The 17,682-nt window shown below is 42.5% G+C and overlaps 1 protein-coding gene across 11 annotated transcripts in view; it reads left to right on the top strand.

Moving 5' to 3' along the window:
• CAMK2B (calcium/calmodulin dependent protein kinase II beta) overlaps nt 1-17,682 on the top strand; it is a 194,562-nt gene extending 176,880 nt beyond the window's left edge. For 3 of the 11 annotated variants that reach the window (XM_066593144.1, XM_066593138.1, XM_066593142.1), the window contains 2 exons: nt 2,487-2,721; nt 15,757-16,241. In XM_066593144.1, the coding sequence (XP_066449241.1) occupies nt 2,487-2,719 (233 nt within the window). In that variant the 3' untranslated portion in view covers nt 2,720-2,721; nt 15,757-16,241. Of the gene's footprint in view, nt 1-2,486; nt 2,722-15,756 lie in introns of all 11 variants that reach the window. The other 8 variants (XM_066593140.1, XM_066593143.1, XM_066593137.1 and 5 more) reach the window with 4 other exon arrangements.

Below are 17,682 nucleotides of genomic sequence, written 5' to 3'. Positions count from 1 at the left end.
TCACAGCGCAGCTTTCATGTTACCTCAGTGGTATAATATATAACAACCAATCACAGCGCAGCTTTCATGTTACCTCAGTGGTATAATATATAACAACCAATCACAGCGCAGCTTTCATGTTAACTTAGCAGTATAAAATATAACAACCAATCACAGCGCAGCTTACATGTTACCTCAGCAGTAAGAGAAATAACAACCAATCACAGCGCAACTTTTATTCTGCCTCAGCAATATAAAAAATAGCAACCAATCACAGCGCAGCTTTCATGTTACCTCTGCGGTATTATATATAGCAACCAATCGCAGCACAGCTTTCATGCAACCTCCTGACTTTCTGCAACACATGATTTCGGGGTAAGGCTGGCTTTATACGGGGCGGATTTTCCGTGTCGAAAGTAGGCACGGCAATTCTGCCCACAGCTCCTAATCCCGGGATTAGCCAGCAAAGTGGATGAGATTTTGCGAAAATTTCGTCCACACGCTGCAGCCAAGCCACACGAAAACTGACATGCGGCGCGGAATTCAGTTCTGCAGTATGTCGATTTTTTTTCTCGTTTCCGCAGCGGCCTCTCTCCTCTCTATTGGGATAGAAAGCCGCAGCAGAATGCCAATGGCAAAAATGTGTATAAAGGAATCGTATGAAATAACTGTTGTGTGAACAAATATTCAGCTGATGGCTAGTAATGGTGTAAATGGTCGACTTTATTCCTCTAGAGTGAGATATACTCTTTCTTGCCACTCTCACTAATATATAATCACCCCGAATGTCCAACCCCCACCTTTTAACTCTGAATTCCCTGGTAATAATGTGGTTTCTAAAGTAGAAAACCCTTGAAATACCAATGTTGGTATCGATTTGGGATAAATTGAAATCAATGCGTTGTCCGTGTAATGCATAAGCACACAACCCCTCTAAGGCCCATACCTGAACAGATCAACCACCCTACAATGTGATAACATCAAGGTTAGTTTTGTAAGACAATATCCTAGAGGAAAATGTACACCCTCCGCATAAATTTTTTAAAATATTTTTCCCCGCTCTACTTACTAAACATAAGTGTCACGTCCGTACAGTCCTGTAAGCGATACCGACAAATAGATTCTTTAGTCGAGTGCAGGGATTGGCTGAAGGAAGTGTAAAGCCCAAGGTGTAACTGAGTTGCTAGACATACAAAACTACATAGCAGACAGTGAAATAAATGGAAACAAGTCTTAGGTTCTTTCCTTAGATTTGCCCTTACTGATCTTGACAACTAAACAGTACATCTGCCCTGAAAAGGGCGAACCCATGGCTGAAACCTAACCAGATTCCCAATAGGCTCTTTTACCTGGGACGACTGTCTGGTGCAGAAATGCCCAACAGCTGTCCGGCGATAATCGCTCCTGTGCTTTTACACAGAAGCGATCACCACTCAGTGATTGAGGCCGAGTAGGCTAAGGATCATTAAGGCCCGCCTGCCCCATTCACAGTAAATGGGCCGTCATTCATAGATGAACAATAGCCTGTTTACACAGGCCGACCATCGTTTGTTTTTTTATGCTTCCATGATAGGACCGCTGAACAAATTTTCATTAGATGTTTAGATCGTTCAGTGTAAAATGGACCTAATTGTCCTTAGATGTAATATGAAGGAAGGGGAAAGAACAAAGACAGAGAAAAACAGATAAGACTTATAAAAAGAAACCAAGAATGGAGTATGAAAGAAGCAAATAAGGTTCCTGGGATAAACTGACAGTAGTAATATGTTGTCAAAGTCCAAAGTCCAGTAACGGAATGCACAAAGAAGTATAACGAAACTCCAAGGCAAAGTCACACTAAATCACACAGGACCAGTATATAAAGTAATCGGCATCCTCTACACAGAAGGGCCAGATTAAATACCCCAAATGAATCACTGATATGCTGGCTGTAACGATAGACAGCCCAGCCAGCCAATCAGTTAAGAAACAGAAAGGAGATGTTCCCTTCTCCATGTCCAGTACTGAATGTCACTGTGCATGTGCCAGCAGTAATATCACGTAGTCCTGCTTTAACATCACACCGGACCCACACATGTCTCGGTAGCCCATTGGCACTGTAACAGTAAACCTCATGCACATGACAAGAGGCATTGTGAAAATACACAGTCCCCTGTAGCTTTGCAGCATGGAAACATAGGGACTTCATGTGCCACCATAAAGTGCTTTCTATGGTGCTGTACATTGGAATTATTCTTCCCTCGGTGCAGTGTAAGGAAAACATACTAACATGTAGTGGAGAATGCCATGATTTTGTGGTGCCGTACACCAAAGCTGGGCTATGTGCATGAAGCCTTGCTCATACTCTCAAACATTTTGCACATACTCGAAAACCTTCTAATTTCACGATTGATAGGTACCCTACAATAACATCCTTTTTGTAACCTTCTCACGTATTGTTATGACAGGAATACAGTCTAATTATTTATGCTGTTTTATGTTTTCCCCTTGTCTTTACCTTGTTTCAGTGCTGTCCAAGAACAACAAGCCAATCCACACGACCATCTTGAATCCTCACGTTCACGTGGTAGGAGACGACGCTGCCTGTATCGCCTACATCCGCCTGACACAATACATTGATACACAGGGTCGACCTCGCACCAGTCAATCTGAAGAGACCCGTGTTTGGCATCGTCGTGATGGGAAGTGGCAGAATGTCCACTTCCACTGCTCAGGGGCCCCTGTGGCACCCCTCCAGTGACAGTAAGATTTTGCATTGAGTTACTTGGTTGCACAACAGTAAAATTGTATTATGTATTTACTATTATATTGTGTAGTCTGTATTTAGTAAAACAAATGCACTGGCATGTCGCAGGCATCGCCGTTTACGGGTTATTGCTTTGTAATCTTACAAGAAATAACTCAGTGGTTGGCATGCTTCCTGCCCATAAAAAAACATTCATTTTATCTCTGCAGGAAAAGTGCTTGCACTTCCCTCACTAATAGAAGAGGAATAATTCATGCCCTGTGTTTGTAGAATGATATACAACATATAAAGGCAATTTATGAAGCTGCTTTTTATTATAGTGCTAGAGAGTTATGTAGTCATTTACTGCTTCTATGGTCTGGGGGAAATTTATGGATTTTTATTCGAAGATTGTGTATTGAAAGTGAAGCAGTTTGGAATATAACGGTTTAACCTTTGTACGGACTGCAGAAGAATCTATGCATTAATGTGCGTTTTTATCATCTGTGGGTTTAGGTAACAATATTTTGAATGTTTACTTTCTATAGTTTTCATTTTAACATTATGACAGATCTGTTGCTGGATCCTATTTATTACTATAAAGCTCAAATTGATGCATCAGTCCCACCATGATCTGTTTATTTCATGTCCATTTGTCATCAGTTTGTAGAGATGAGCGAGCGTACTCACTAAGGCAAACTACTCGAGCGAGTATTGCCTTTTGCGAGTACCTGCCCGCTCCTCTCAAAAGATTCAGGTGGCGGCGGGGGAGAGCGGGGAGGAACGGGGGGGGGGGAGATCTCTCTCCCCCCTGCTACCCCCTGCTCACTCCCGCAACTCACCGCTCACCCCCGCCGGCACCCGAATCTTTAGAGACGAGCGGGCAGATACTCGCAAAAGACAATACTCGCTCGAGTAATTTGCCTTAGCGAGTATGCTCGCTCATCTCTATTTGTAATGTTTTTAATCAGTTTTTAAAAAAAACTAACTTTTCAGTTCTGTTACATCTGTTTTAGTAAATACTTTTACTGCTTGTAAAATAAGAATTCTGGAGCATCTTTTCTTAGAACTCTGAGTTGTGCTGTTCCTTTGTTATGTAAGCAGTTAACACAATTGATATGCCTTTTTCTACATAACTACATAACTATATATATATATATATATATATATATATATATACATACACACATCTGCCTAACCTTTCAAGGAGGTCACATGATTTCACTGAGCTCTGCTCTAATCCAGTGAGCTGCAAGGACCTTAAGCTATGTGCTCATTGGCTAAGAGACTGAGCTTATAAAGGGTGGCATCAGAACCTTTCAGACTGTGATGTAGCAGAAAAAGAGCAGAGTCCTATCCAGTTAGCCAAATAAAGTGGCGGAGGCCATCTCTACTACGCAGCGCAGCTTTTGCTTCCGTGTGTCAGCTGCTGCCCCATACATATCATCCACCTTTTACAATTTGGCATAGTTTGCAGAATGATGCAACCAGTGACAGGAGGAGTGCTACTGCAGCAAACCTTCCATGAACATTGAGGACATGGCCAGGTTGCTAAGGACAGCTACTGAAAAAGAAGAGGGAATGTAAGTGGTTAACCCAATTAATATTCCTGTTCCTACATGGGTAAATTGTATACATGTATTTGCAGGACCTTGCAGGGGTGTCAGGTGATTTAAAGAGTACCTGCACTTTCACTTTGGAGCGCTTCTGCTCTGTCAGCTATTTTCGGCTTCTTCCGACAGCTGAAGACAGCAACATTAGGCACTATAAAAGCCCTTGTTAGAGGGGTGTCAGTTTAACATGTCAAACTGGGTAGGGTCATGTCACTTTGACAAGGACAATGGTAACACCTTGTTGTCAATTTATCGAGCGATTTCCAGGAGGAATAACAGAGAGATGACACAACAGATTTCTAAGAAAAATGATGACTCAGAATTGTTGTTTTATGAGAAATTCAAGTATTTACTAAAACATATCAGGAGGGATGGTGGACCTTCTTTAACCACTTCACACTCGCCTAATGTAAATTTGCATCAGACAGTCGTAAAGGGTGCATGGAGCGGGCTCAGACCGGTTTCTGACAGCCAACGGTAGTTGCCGCAAACAAAGTTAGCGTGCCTAAGCAGTCAGCGGGAGGGGGATTCACCCTTTTCCACACCCTATTGGAAACCCTCGCGAAGTGATCTGCTGAAGGCTCTCAGGACCGCTATGCATAGATGCATATCAAGCCTTGCCTGTCACAGGGCTTGATAGGCATTAACAAAAATCACTATATCCTGCAATACTGTAGGGACTAAATAAAAGTGTAAACTAGATATGATAACTTTTTTGTTAACATTGGAAAAATTATTTTTTTAAACTTTTAATATTTTTTCTACTAAAACAGCTAAGGAATTAACAACCCCACATATTTGGTATCGCCCTGTACATACAGATCTGATCTTCAAACATTTTACCCACAATAGAAGTAAGACTAAGCAAGACTTTCTAATGTTAAAAACGCATCGCAAGTTTGTGCTTTGCGATTTTTGTGTGATGTGTTTTTAACATTGGAAAGTTCCATTGACAATCGCATTAAAAAAACGCTGCAATATCGCTAAAAAATGTAAGTGGGTGAGAGCCCTTATTGGTGAGAGCCCTTATTGGTGAGAGCCCTTATTGGTGAGAGCCCTTATTGGTCACACTTCTTTCCATCAGAGGATTCATTCAATTTAAACTCACCACCCTCAACCACAAAGCCCTCCACAGCACCGCGCCGCCCTACATTGCCTCCCTCATATCAATCCACCACCCAACCCGCGCCCTCCGCTCTGCTAACAATTCGAACCTCTCATTCCCGCCTCTAAGACTTCTCCAGAGCAGCACCAGTCCTCTGGAACGCGCTACCCAAATCTATCCGGGCAATCACTGACACATAAAATTTCAGGTATGGTCTAAAAACGCACCTCTTCAGGGAGGCATGCCATATCCCCTAAACCAAACTTTACTCCGCCTGATACCATGCTCCCTGTCCTATCGACTGCAATCTCTGCTAGCTGTAATGAACTGCCCCCTGCAGTCATACTGATTCAGCCACTATACAGCCCAATTTGAGTATTGTCTATGTGTATAGCACCCCTCACTCTCCACCTCGCCATACCGTACACATCTCCAGCCCCTTTACCTTCTGTATCACCTCACTATTTGTAGTATGTAAGCTCGTTGGAGCAGGACCCTCACCCCTACTGTCTCCATCAATTGATTACTACATGTAATCGTGGTTTTGTTTTTAATCCCCCTGTCTTGTAAGCGCTGCGGAATATGTTGGCGCTATATAAATAAAGATTATTATTATTCATTGCGGAGATTACTGCTGCTGCTAGCTGTTTAAACTAAACAGAGCGACTATTGGAGCTTGGCAATGTGTGCTTGGTCAAACTTCTAGCATTAGTCAACATACAGATGTAAAGTGTAGTTGTTTTAAGTATGTGACATAAATTGGGGGACTTTAGAAGGAAGTCACTTATATCTGATTACTGCTATTTCTTTCTTGTTTAAATTACTTGATTACTTGATTTTTATCTGTACCATCTCCATTTAGAATGTGCTCCATGATTGACATTGTTGTCCAGTGTACATATTGTGCCATGTGTACAGTCCTTGAACAGCTGCTCACGGGTGCATACTGCTATATGAAATGTGAGCATGTGGCACATTTGGAAGCCCAGATCCTGGATATAAATATGCAGCTTGCAACACTGAGATCAACTGGCAACCTGGAATGGGGTTTGCTGCTCACTGAGTAGACACTTGCTGGGGCAGATGTGGGGATGGATGGTAGTATGGGATAGCAAGATGATTAGGCGGCTAGCTGGGTGGCAGTTAGAAGGAGGAGAAGAGGGAAGAGCACCAGGGAGATTAGTTCTTACCTGGCACACCCCTAAGAAATTTGCACAGTTGGCAGATGAGTGGAATGCTATTAAAGGATTTACATTGCTACAGCACAACATGCCCTCTGACTGCTAGGGGGATGTCGCTTTAGTTAAAAAGGTAATAGGAGCGCAGGGCAGGCTAGAATGGTCATAGAATCATAGAATGGTAGAGTTGGAAGGGACCTCCAGGGTCATCTGGTCCAACACCCTGCTCTCAGTGCAGGATCACTAAATCATCCCGGACAGATATTTGTTCAGCCTCTGTTTGAACACTTCCATTGAAGGAGAACTCCCCACCTCCCTGTAGTAACCTGCTCCACTCATTGATCACCCTCACTGTCAGAAAGTGTATTCTAATATCTAATCTGTGTCTCCTACCTTTCAGTTTCATCCCATTGCTTCTAGTCTTTCCTTGTGCAAATGAGAATAGGGCTGATCCCGCTGCACTCTGACAGCCCTTCAGATATTGGTAGACAGCTATTAAGTCTCCTCTCAGCCTTTTTTTGCAAGCTAAACATTCCCAGATCCTTTAACCGTTCCTCATAGGACATGATTTGCAGATCGCTCAACATCTTGGTAACTCTTCCCTTAACTTGATCCAGTTTGTCGATGTCTTTTTTAAATTGTGGGGCCCAGACTTGGACACAGTATTCCAGATGAGGTCTGACTAAGGAAGAGTAGAGGAGGATAATGACCTCATGTGATCTAGACTCTATGCCTCAGTTAATACATAACAGAATTGTGTTTGGGATGTATTAAGAGAAGCATAGAAACTAGATCAAATCCTGGTAGTGAGAGGCTCAATTATTAGGAGGGCAGTCTGTTGCAAAGACCAGGATCATCAAACCATGTGTTGTCTTACTGGCACTCAAGTTTGACACATCACGGATTGGATTGTCAGATTACTGCGAGGGACTGGTTAGGATGCAGTGGTCATGGTACACATTAGCACCAATGACAAAGTTTGTGGTAGATAGATGGTCCTTAAAAACTATTTTGTGAACAAGGATGTAAGCTTAGGATAAGGATCTTCAAAGTAGTATTTTCTTAAATACTACCTGTACCATGTGTCCCACAGAAAAGGCAGAGGGAGATTATGGAGGTAAACAAAGAGTTAGTGCAAGAAGGCAGGATTTGAGTTCCTGGAGAACTGGTCTAAGTTTGCTGTTGGCTACAGGTTGTACTGTAGGGAAGACTGCACCTCAATGGGAGGGTACAGTTTTGCTGGGGAGAAGATGACTAAAAGGTTGAAGGAGTGTTTAAAACAGGGACGGGGGGGGGGGGGGGGGGGGGGGGGGGGGGCGACAACCAAAGAGATAGAGGGGAAGAAAGCCAGTGATCTGGGACTGAGTAATGGAGATGGGAGTGGAGTGATGGGAGGGGTTATTACAGTTAGAACTTGCAGAACAGTTTATAGGGATACACTTAATATAAAAAATAACTAAAATGTTCTAAACTGTATATTGACTAATGCTAGAAGTTTAACCAATAAGGTTGACAAACTGGAAACAATAATGTCTGAGGAAAACTATGACAGGGGGAATAACTGACAACCGGTTAGACGAAAGCTGTGACTGGGCGGTGATGTTACAGGGTTATAGTTTGTTTATAAGGGATTGAAAAAAAAGTAAAGAGGAAGGGTTTGGTCTTTATGTAAAGTCCCGTTTAAAGCCCACACTATGATATGCAAAAGAAATGAACAAGTGGAATCTCTGTAGGTAGAGTTACATGGAGGGAAAAGTAATAATAAAATTCTCATAGGGGTTTTCTATAGGCCACCAAATAAAACAGAAGCCACTAAAAATCTATTACTAAGGCAAATAGGTAAAGCATCAAATCACAATGACGTAATTATTATGGAGGACTTTAACTATTCAAATACAAAATGGGGAAACCTGAACCTTCGGATCAATGGAGAGTCACATCAAGGAGATGATTGAACCTTAGGAAGCAAAGTTCAATCAGCTTAGAAATGCCCTGAGACAATGTCCTCAGAAATAAGAGTACAGACAATAAATGGGAAATTTTTAAAAGCATCTTAAATACTTACTGTGAGCAGTTCATACCTTACAGGAATAATAAGAGTTAGGAGTAGAAGAAAACCCATATGTCTGAATAAAGATGTAAAGGGGACAATAAACAGCAAAAAGGCATTTAAACTACTAAAACAAGGAGGCAGCGAAGAAGCATTAAAATGCTATAAGGAAAAAAAGAAATGATGTAAAAAGTACATAAAAGCTGCAAAGATGGAGACCGAGAGACTCATTGCCAAAGAGAGTAAAACTGTTCTTCAACTATATAAATAGCAAAAAGATTAAAACGGAAAGTGTTAGCTCTTTAGAAAGTAATGAGGAGAAAGCAAATTTGTTAAATTGTTTTTTTTTGCCAGTGTATTTACTCAGGAAAATGAAATGTCAGATGAAATGCAGAGTGATAAAGTAAACTCTTCATTAAATGTCACTAGTCTAACATAAGAAGAAGTGCAGAGCCGCCTTAAAATGATTAAAATAGACAAATCGCAAGGGCCCAATGGCACACATCCCAGATTCTAATGGAATTAAGTAATGTGATAGACAGTCCATTATTTCTTATATTTACGGAATCTATAGTGACTGAGTATGTTCAACTGGATTGACGCAAACGTTGTTCTGATATTCAAAAAGGCGTCAAAAATGAACCTGAAAACTATAGGTCGGTATGTCTAACTTCTGTTGTGGGTAAAATGTTTGAAGCGTTTCTAAGAGATGCTATCAATAAAAGTAGCTGTATAATTTCATATCACCATGGGGGTCACTCCTTTCAAACCAATCTGATCAGCTTCTATGAGGAGGTAAGTTTTTAAGATTTTGGTGCCCAGAACAAGACACAGTATTCCAGATGAGGTATGACTAAGGAAGAGTAGAGGGGGATAATTACCTCACGTGATCTAGACTCTATGCTTCTCTTACTAAATCCCAGAATTGTGTTTGCCTTTTTTGCTGCTGCATCACATTGTTGACTCATGTTCAGTCTGTGATCTATTAGTATACCAAAGTCTTTTTCATATGTGCTGCTTAGCTCAATTCCTACCATTCTGTATGTGCTTTTTTCATTTTTCTTGCCCAGATATAGGATCTTGCATTTCTCCTTGTTAAATACAATTGCGTTAGTCGTCATCCACTGCTCAAGCTTTAGTCCAAATGATAATCGTTTGGCTCACGTTTAGACCAAATCATTATCGTTCATTTTCATTCGTTATAATAATTGTTGCAACGATAATCGTTCCATTTAAAAGGGCCTTGACACAAGTAATAGTGAATCATCTATAGGAAACTTTCCAACTTTTGAATCTGCCCCATAGGTAAAACCATTTTATCTGCAGCTACATTTATGTGTGTGAAATTCTTGTACTATTATGAACATGCAACTAGTTTAATGTCATATAAGATCTCTGGGGGTCATTCACATTGTCTTTTTTTTTCCTTTTTATTCCGCACTTTTAAGTAATGTGATAAGTAAGGCCTTCTTGTTTAAAAGATGAAACAATAAAAGTCCTATCTTTTACAACATTTGAAGCACTGGTTATGCTGCTATGTCTTTTCTACATATTTGAGGCCCTAAAAGGGGTTCCACCCTTGGCCTATAAAAGGCTCTCAAAGGCTCCTTGTGTGTGGTGGACCTCTTACACTTGTGTAGAACTTGACACTAGACGCCTCTACAATGCAATCAAAGAGATTTCAACCAGTTTTAGGTGGGGGGCATTACTGGAATGCTAGCTGGATGGGGAAATTTACGAATTGTCTGCCACCTGAGCCGTTCTGACTAGACTGCTAGGAGGTGTTAGGATCAGTGGATGCTTGAGGGGACACAAGGCGACCAAGCTCAGGATGTCCTTAACAGACCACCAGTAGAGAGGATCATCTGATTGTCCCACAAGCACGAGCAACTGCAACTGTATCATTACCATCCTTCACTGAAGGACATTTGGTCTCTCGGCAGCAATTACATGAACTGCCTTTGACACCCACCCAGCATCACCTCCGTTTGTAGTGGTGAGTGACAAAACTGGCCTGCTACGGAGTGGAACTGGTTTGTCTTCAGTGATGAATCCAGGTTTAGTTTGGCCATTCACCGAAAATGCCAAAAATGCAATACCTGATAGACTGCAGAGCAGGCACAGTCGCCACAGGCACAATTGGCGTGAACCCTAATAGAATGCAGTTAGCCAGACTGATATGGAGGAGCTACTTGTTCGATGCACACTAATGTGCAGTCACCCCACTTGTCTTCAGCAATGAATCAAGGTTTAGTTTAGGCACTGATGACAGTCATGTTCATGCCTGGAGATCTAGGGGTGAGCGACTCAATCCTGCCTTTGCTGTGGAGTGGCACACTGCCCCCTACTGCTGGTTTGATGGTCTAGGGCAGCGGTGGCGAACTTATGGCACATGTGCCAGAGGCGGCACGCAGAGCCCTCCCTACTAGCATGCGCCGCCATCAACCACTCACCACTTGTGAATACGAGTAGGGGCCGCGAAACTTCCCTGCCGGCATTCACTCAGCAGCGCTGCTAGTGGCTCTGATCCTGGTGCACACTGTGACATCAGTGTGCAGCCAGGATCCATCTCCCCCTCCCTCAAAGTCTCCTCTTAGGTTCTGCGAGAGCAGGGGTGGAGGCGTCCAGCAGCACACTGATGTCACAGTGTGCACTGGGATAAGCGCCGAGCAGCAACACCGAGCAGAGGAGGAGCGGAGCTTCCACTACAAGAAGGGGTCAGTATGTGTGTCTTGGGGAGAGATGCGGGGCCGCTGTGGGATGTCACCACTACACTGGGGCTGCTGTGGGATGTCACTATTACACTGCGGTACACTGTGCGGTGTCACTATTACACTGGGGTATGCTTTGGGGTGTCACTATTACACTGGGGGCCGCTGTGGGGTGTCACTATTACACTGGGGGCAGCTGTGGGGTGTCACTATTATACTGGGGGCCGCCATGGGGTGTCACCATTATACTGGGGGCCGCTGTGGGGTGTCACTATTATCGCTGGGGGGGGTCACTCTTATACTGGGGGCCGCTGTGGGGCGGGGGGGTAACTATTATCGCTAGGGTATGTTTACATGTGGCGGAAATGGGCAGGGCTGTTTTAAAATAGACAGAGTGCAGATTTTGACGGAATGCGGAAATGCTGCAGAATTTTCCAAAGAAATTTCCGCTGAGGACATTCTGCAGCATTTCCGCATCCAAAAAGCAGTCAAAATCTGCACGCTGTCTATTTTGAAGCGGCCCTGTCCTTTATAGAACTATGGGGGTAAAATCATACGTCGTGATAAGTCCCGACCTCTGTCGTGTTGGCACTTTGCGATAAATAAGTGGGTTTTGGGTTGTAGTTTGGGCACTCGGTCTCTAAAAGGTTCGCCATCACTGGTATAGAGCCTCCCATCAAGTATTCAGTTTTCCACAATAAATGATCTTTTTGCTCTGATATTGTAATCACTTACTTACATCAACGTTACAATCACACATATAAAGTTTCATTAGATTCCAGATGTTCTGGATGTTTGATTTTTTTTTTTACAATATGTATTACTTTGGAGGTCCTTGCCCTAAGCTTACATCCTAATTCCCTGAAATCGTTTTCAAGGACCTTCCACCTACTTCTAACTTTGTCATTGGTGCCAATTAGAGATGAGCGAACCTACTCGTTTCGAGTAATTACTCGATCAAGCACCACGATTTTCGAGTACTTCCGTACTCGGGTGAAAAGATTCGGGGGGCGCCGGGGGCGGGGGGAGGCATGGCGGCGCGGGGGGTAGCAGCGGGGAACAGGGGGAGCCCTCTCTCTCCCTCTCCCCCCCACTCCCCGCTGCAACCCCCCACTCACCCACAGCGCCCCCCGAATCTTTTCGCCCGAGTACGGAAGTACTCGAAAATCGCGGCACTCGGGCGAAAAAGGGGCGTGGCCGAGTACGCTCGCTCATCTCTAGTGCCAATGGGTACCATGACCGCTGGGTCCTCACCAGCCCCTCCACAATGTGTCTAACTTGAGTGCCAAGAAGACAAAAACACTGATCGATAATCTCAGTCTTTGTGGCAGACAGCCCTGTCAGTTCCCCTAATAATTGAGTCCCCTACTACCAGGACCTTTCTAGCCTGCCCTGCTCTCCTTTTCCACTTCTGCCATTGCTAACTCTGCAGATGAGGGGAATGCCATTGTAAAGTTTGCAAACTTGTTGGGGTGTGGCAGCTCAGGTCTAGCCTCCCTGGTACTTTTCCCTCTACCCTTCCTTCTAATGGTCACTCAGCCAGCTGCCTGATTATCCTGCACTTCCATGCTACAATCCACCCCAACATCTGCCCCAACAAGTTTCTGCTCAGTGAGCAACAAACTCCTTTCCAGCTTGTCAATGGATCTCAGTATTGCAAGCTGTGCATTTTGTGTGTATTTTGCTTCCAAATGAGCCTCATGCACACAACTCGTACAGCAGTATATACCATCAAACGGCTGTTCAAGGACTGCATACATGGCACAGAATGTACACTGGACAGCATTGTCAATCATGGAGCACATTCTAAATGGGGATTGTGCAGATACAAATCAAGTAATTTAAACAATTAAAAAAGAACAGGAAATATATATAAGTGACTCCCTTCTAAAGTTCCAAGAATACAAAGTTACTTGATTTTAAGTCACACACACTTAAAGCAAGCATACTTTACATCAAGCACACATTGCCACACTCCCACAATCGCTCTTTAGTTTGGTTTAAGTAGCACTCAGCAGCAGTAACTCCTACAATGAACCCTGTGTTTGGAAAAGACTCAAGTTCAACAGGTGCAATTTATCAGACCTTAATTAGGTAACCCCTCCCTTAATTAATCACCTGTGGAGAGCCCTGGAGATTGAGCACACTACCAAACTATGTAGGTTTTTAAAGGTAACTATATATGTGTTTTTAAATAGAACAATGTCATCCCCCAATTCACCCCCTTAGCCCAATCTACTAATTTCTAGGAAAGATTAATATAGCTATAATGTATATGTTATGAGACCATTGTGACTTGATATTAAGCAAAAATAAATAAATAAATAAATACAAGTACAACTAAGCATACATTCCACCCTATTTTAAGTCACACACACTTCAAGTAAGCACACTTTACATAAACCATACATCACCACGCTCCTACAGTTGTTCTTTTTTTTTTGTTTAACCCCTTAGTGACGGCCCTATAGTCTTTTTATGTCCTGTTGCAGGTCGTGTATGGAGGGAGATAGCGCCTCTATCTCCCTCCATACTGCACGGCCATCAGCTGTTTATTACAGCTGACACCTACGGGCAATAGCCGCAATTGGCCGATTGCGGCTATTAACCTTTTAAATGCCGCTGTCAGTTCTGACAGTGACATTTAAATCCCCCAAATGAAGTTCAGGGGTCCCGTACACCCCCCCCCCCCCCCCCCCCCCGCGCGCGCGGTGAGATTGGGATAGCCATGCAGTTGTCATGGTAGCCGGGAGCCTTCTAAAAGTCCCCAGGGCTGCCTTGGGAGACTGCCTATCAAGCTATAGCATTACGTCATACTGCAGGAGCGATCAAAGCATCGCTGGTTGTGGTCCTCTAGGAGGACTAAAAGAAAGTGTAAAAATAAGAATAAAAATGTTTTACTAATTATTACAAAAATAAAAAAGTAATAAAAGTAAAAAAAAACAAACCTTTTGCCATATTTGCAATAAAAAAATCTAAATAATGAACAAAAAATACGTGTATGGTATCGCTGCGTCCATAAAAGTCCGATCTATCAAACTAATGTATTTACCCCGCACGGTGAACGTGGTATGGAAAAAAAATTAAAAAAAGAAATGAACTTTTTTGGTCACCCTATCTCGAAGAAAAAATGTAATAAAAAGCGATCAAAAAGTCAATTGTATGCAAAAATTGTACCAACGGAAACGACAGGATGTACCTCACAAAATGAGCCGTCACACAACTATGTCGACAGAAAAATAAAAAAGTTATTGTGCACAGAAAATGTACTCAAAAAATAATTTTAAAAAGTTAAATATCTTAAAAAGAAATACAAGTAGTACAGCAAAAAAAAAACTATATAAGTTTGGTATCGCAGTAATCGTACTGACGCATAGAATAAAGTTTTTGGTTCATTTTTGTTGCAGTTTGTGCGCCGTTTTTTTTCCATTTCTCTCCACTTAGAATTTTTTAAAAGTTTTTCAGTACATTATATGGTACAATAAATAGTACCATTGAAAAATACAACTCGTTCCGCAAAAAACAAGCCCTCATACAGCGACGTCGATGGATAAATAAAGGAGCTACGATTTTTTAAAAGGGAGGAGGAAAAAGCGAAAATGGAAAAAAGCAAAAAAGCTCCATCACTAAGGGGTTAAGTACTCACTCAGCAGCGGTAACTCCTCCAATGAATTCTCTGTTTGGAAAGGGTCTCTTTTACTAAACACAGAAAATTCCCGAAAAAAATTTCTCCTTCCCCTTGCTCATATTTCGACTAAGACTGAAAATTATATAAAGAAATTTTCATGTGTACCCCAGGAGATCAGCCATGCCCTCTAAGAAATGCATAAATTCCACTGTTGGTTTTACACTACATGTTCCCTGATCTGGGCACACAATAGTGTGTTAAAGCCTTCCTGAAACACAAATAGAGGACCTGCTAAATCAAGTAATGTGTAGAAGAAAACTATTGCTGGATTCCCCAAATTAATGAGGGACACTCCAGTTTAGTAATTCCAGGATTGTGGAGAGTACCATGAGGATATAGGGACTTCTAGAGTCCATGTAGTGCACCATGGGAGAAAGCTATGCAAATGAGTGATAGTATAATCCTCCGCAGTACCACCTATTGGAAGGTAGCTACCCTAGAAACCACTGTTTGACCTTTTAACAGGCCTTGAAACATAACTAGACATGTAAGCCAAACCAACATATCCACATAAATGCAGCTATTTTGGAGTTCTTGCCCCTCATCAGTGCACAGTAGGGTTCTGGTTGGTTAAGCGAGAGACCATTGTTGAGCTTAGTGATGCTAGCGTTCTTCCACAATTACAATATTTGTATGACTTGTCTTATGCCGTAGTTTCCTACTTTGGTTAGTTATTGCTGCTTATGACTTCTGTTGTTTTTCTACAGCCTCCAGTAATGCTCTCCTGGCTTCACCAGAAAAGAGGAAGTGCCAGAGACTTTTGGCTCCGCCGCTCAGAGAGTTCCAGCGGCGAGGAAAAGCACGTGACCGCATGCTTGTGCCGTTCCCTCTCATCCCTCCTCCCCCTCAACCCCTCCAAATCCAGACTTCTATTCTTGTGGCCCTCAATCCCCCCATGTGCACACGTATCCCAGACATCCACTGCCTGGACTCATGAAGTGTTTGCAAGAGGACAAGACAAGGTCGTAGGACTAAGCCTCCTGTGTATGTTTCCTTTTTGACCTTTTAGCATTCTTACCCTTTTCCAAGCTGGGGAAGAGGGCAGCTGTATGACCCCTACTATTGTATGGGGAGTAAGTGCATCCATTGACTTGTTACAGAGAATATTTGACCTTCAGCCCTCTTCCCTTTGTCTTTTTGGCTTTATTTGGGGGGGGCTGTGGAGGGGTGGAGGGACTGTCTGAAATCTTGAGGGGCTGGGGGGAAAGAACTGTGACCTTCCCGTGGAGCCGTTCCTTCCCGTGTGTTTGCGCGTCCAACGTGAAATGAGTCGTCCAAACAGAACAAAGAGAAAACAAAAAAAAAGTGTTCTAACAAAAAAAAAAAACTAACAAAAGAGTTAAAAAGAAAAAAATACTTTTTTTTAAAATTCATTTCCGCAAAGCAGTTCTCCCAGGGGCCCCCACTGCCACCCCTTTATGTTGTTTTATTTTGCTTTAGGAATGCAAAAAATGATATATATATATATATATAATATGAAGAACAATATATATATATTTTTAACAAATTACCCAGCTCCAACAACCCCACACCCTGTAAATAATGGTTTTATCCATTGTCTGCAGTGGGAGAGCCAGTCCCAAAGCATGGCCAGCGCATTTTATGGAGTGTGCTTATTGTCTGTCAGTTCTCAGTGAGTGCAAATCTCCTCTGACATGTGGGGTCAGCACATTGGATCCATGATGTCACCTTTCACTACTGAGAAACATATACATATATATAGCAGGGATTCCAAAGTATACCTTATATATATATTTCCTTTAAAAGTAGCCTGGGTTTCATTCTTTGGCCCACAAGGAGATATTTTAGTGAATTCTAGTTGCTAGTTTTTTTGTAGGCTATGGCATTTTTGCAGAAGGTTTAGGTTTTATAGGATTTCCCGTGTTTGCAGGGTGATAAAGCATAACTCAAGGGTAATTTGGGTTAGTATTGAATCTTCCAGAATGCACAGATTGCCCTTTAACTGGACCGATCAGCCACCTATTGCATGGCAACAGCCATTGTTAACTAAGTCAGAGACATTACTGAACTGGGAGGTAATATCAGCCCAACGTCTCAGTGGTGTCGCTATATAAAGGGCATGGATATGTGAAATACTGAACCAATAAAATGGTTATCTCTAATATGTGAGGGTTGTGAGTCTACTTTAAATGTGCTGGAAAGAAGCAGCAACCAAATCTTCAGGGATTGATGGAAGCAGAAATGCAATTATCTCAAATGTGCCTGATCTAGATTGGTGGGACAGAGTCTTCTGCGGAACCCCAACAGACTACGAATGGGGTGCGTGTAGCACTCCTACCCCTATTGCCAATTAACTCAAGTTTACAGGGTTCAGAGCAGTGACCCCAAGGGAGAGGAGAGGCGAATCTCCGGCCTGACTTGTTTTCATTTGTTGCTGTTTAATTTTCTGCATGCCCTTTAAACAGAAATCCTATAAATACATATATATACATAAATCTATATATATAAAAGAAACAAGAGGACAGCTTGTTCGTTTTATGAATGCCAGTGGGGTTCTTTTGCTGCTGTCTTCCTTTAAATTTCTGTTTTCTCGTCTCTTTCTCACTCTTTTTTTCTGAGCCTTGTAAGTGTCAAAATAAGAGGATAAAGACTAACAGACAAAAAAAATCTTC

The sequence above is a fragment of the Eleutherodactylus coqui genome, chromosome 2, assembly GCF_035609145.1.
Source record: "Eleutherodactylus coqui strain aEleCoq1 chromosome 2, aEleCoq1.hap1, whole genome shotgun sequence".
Taxonomy (NCBI): Eukaryota; Metazoa; Chordata; class Amphibia; order Anura; family Eleutherodactylidae; genus Eleutherodactylus; species Eleutherodactylus coqui.
Note: the sequence above shows the minus strand (reverse complement) of the source record. Positions and strands in the feature narration are given on the sequence as shown.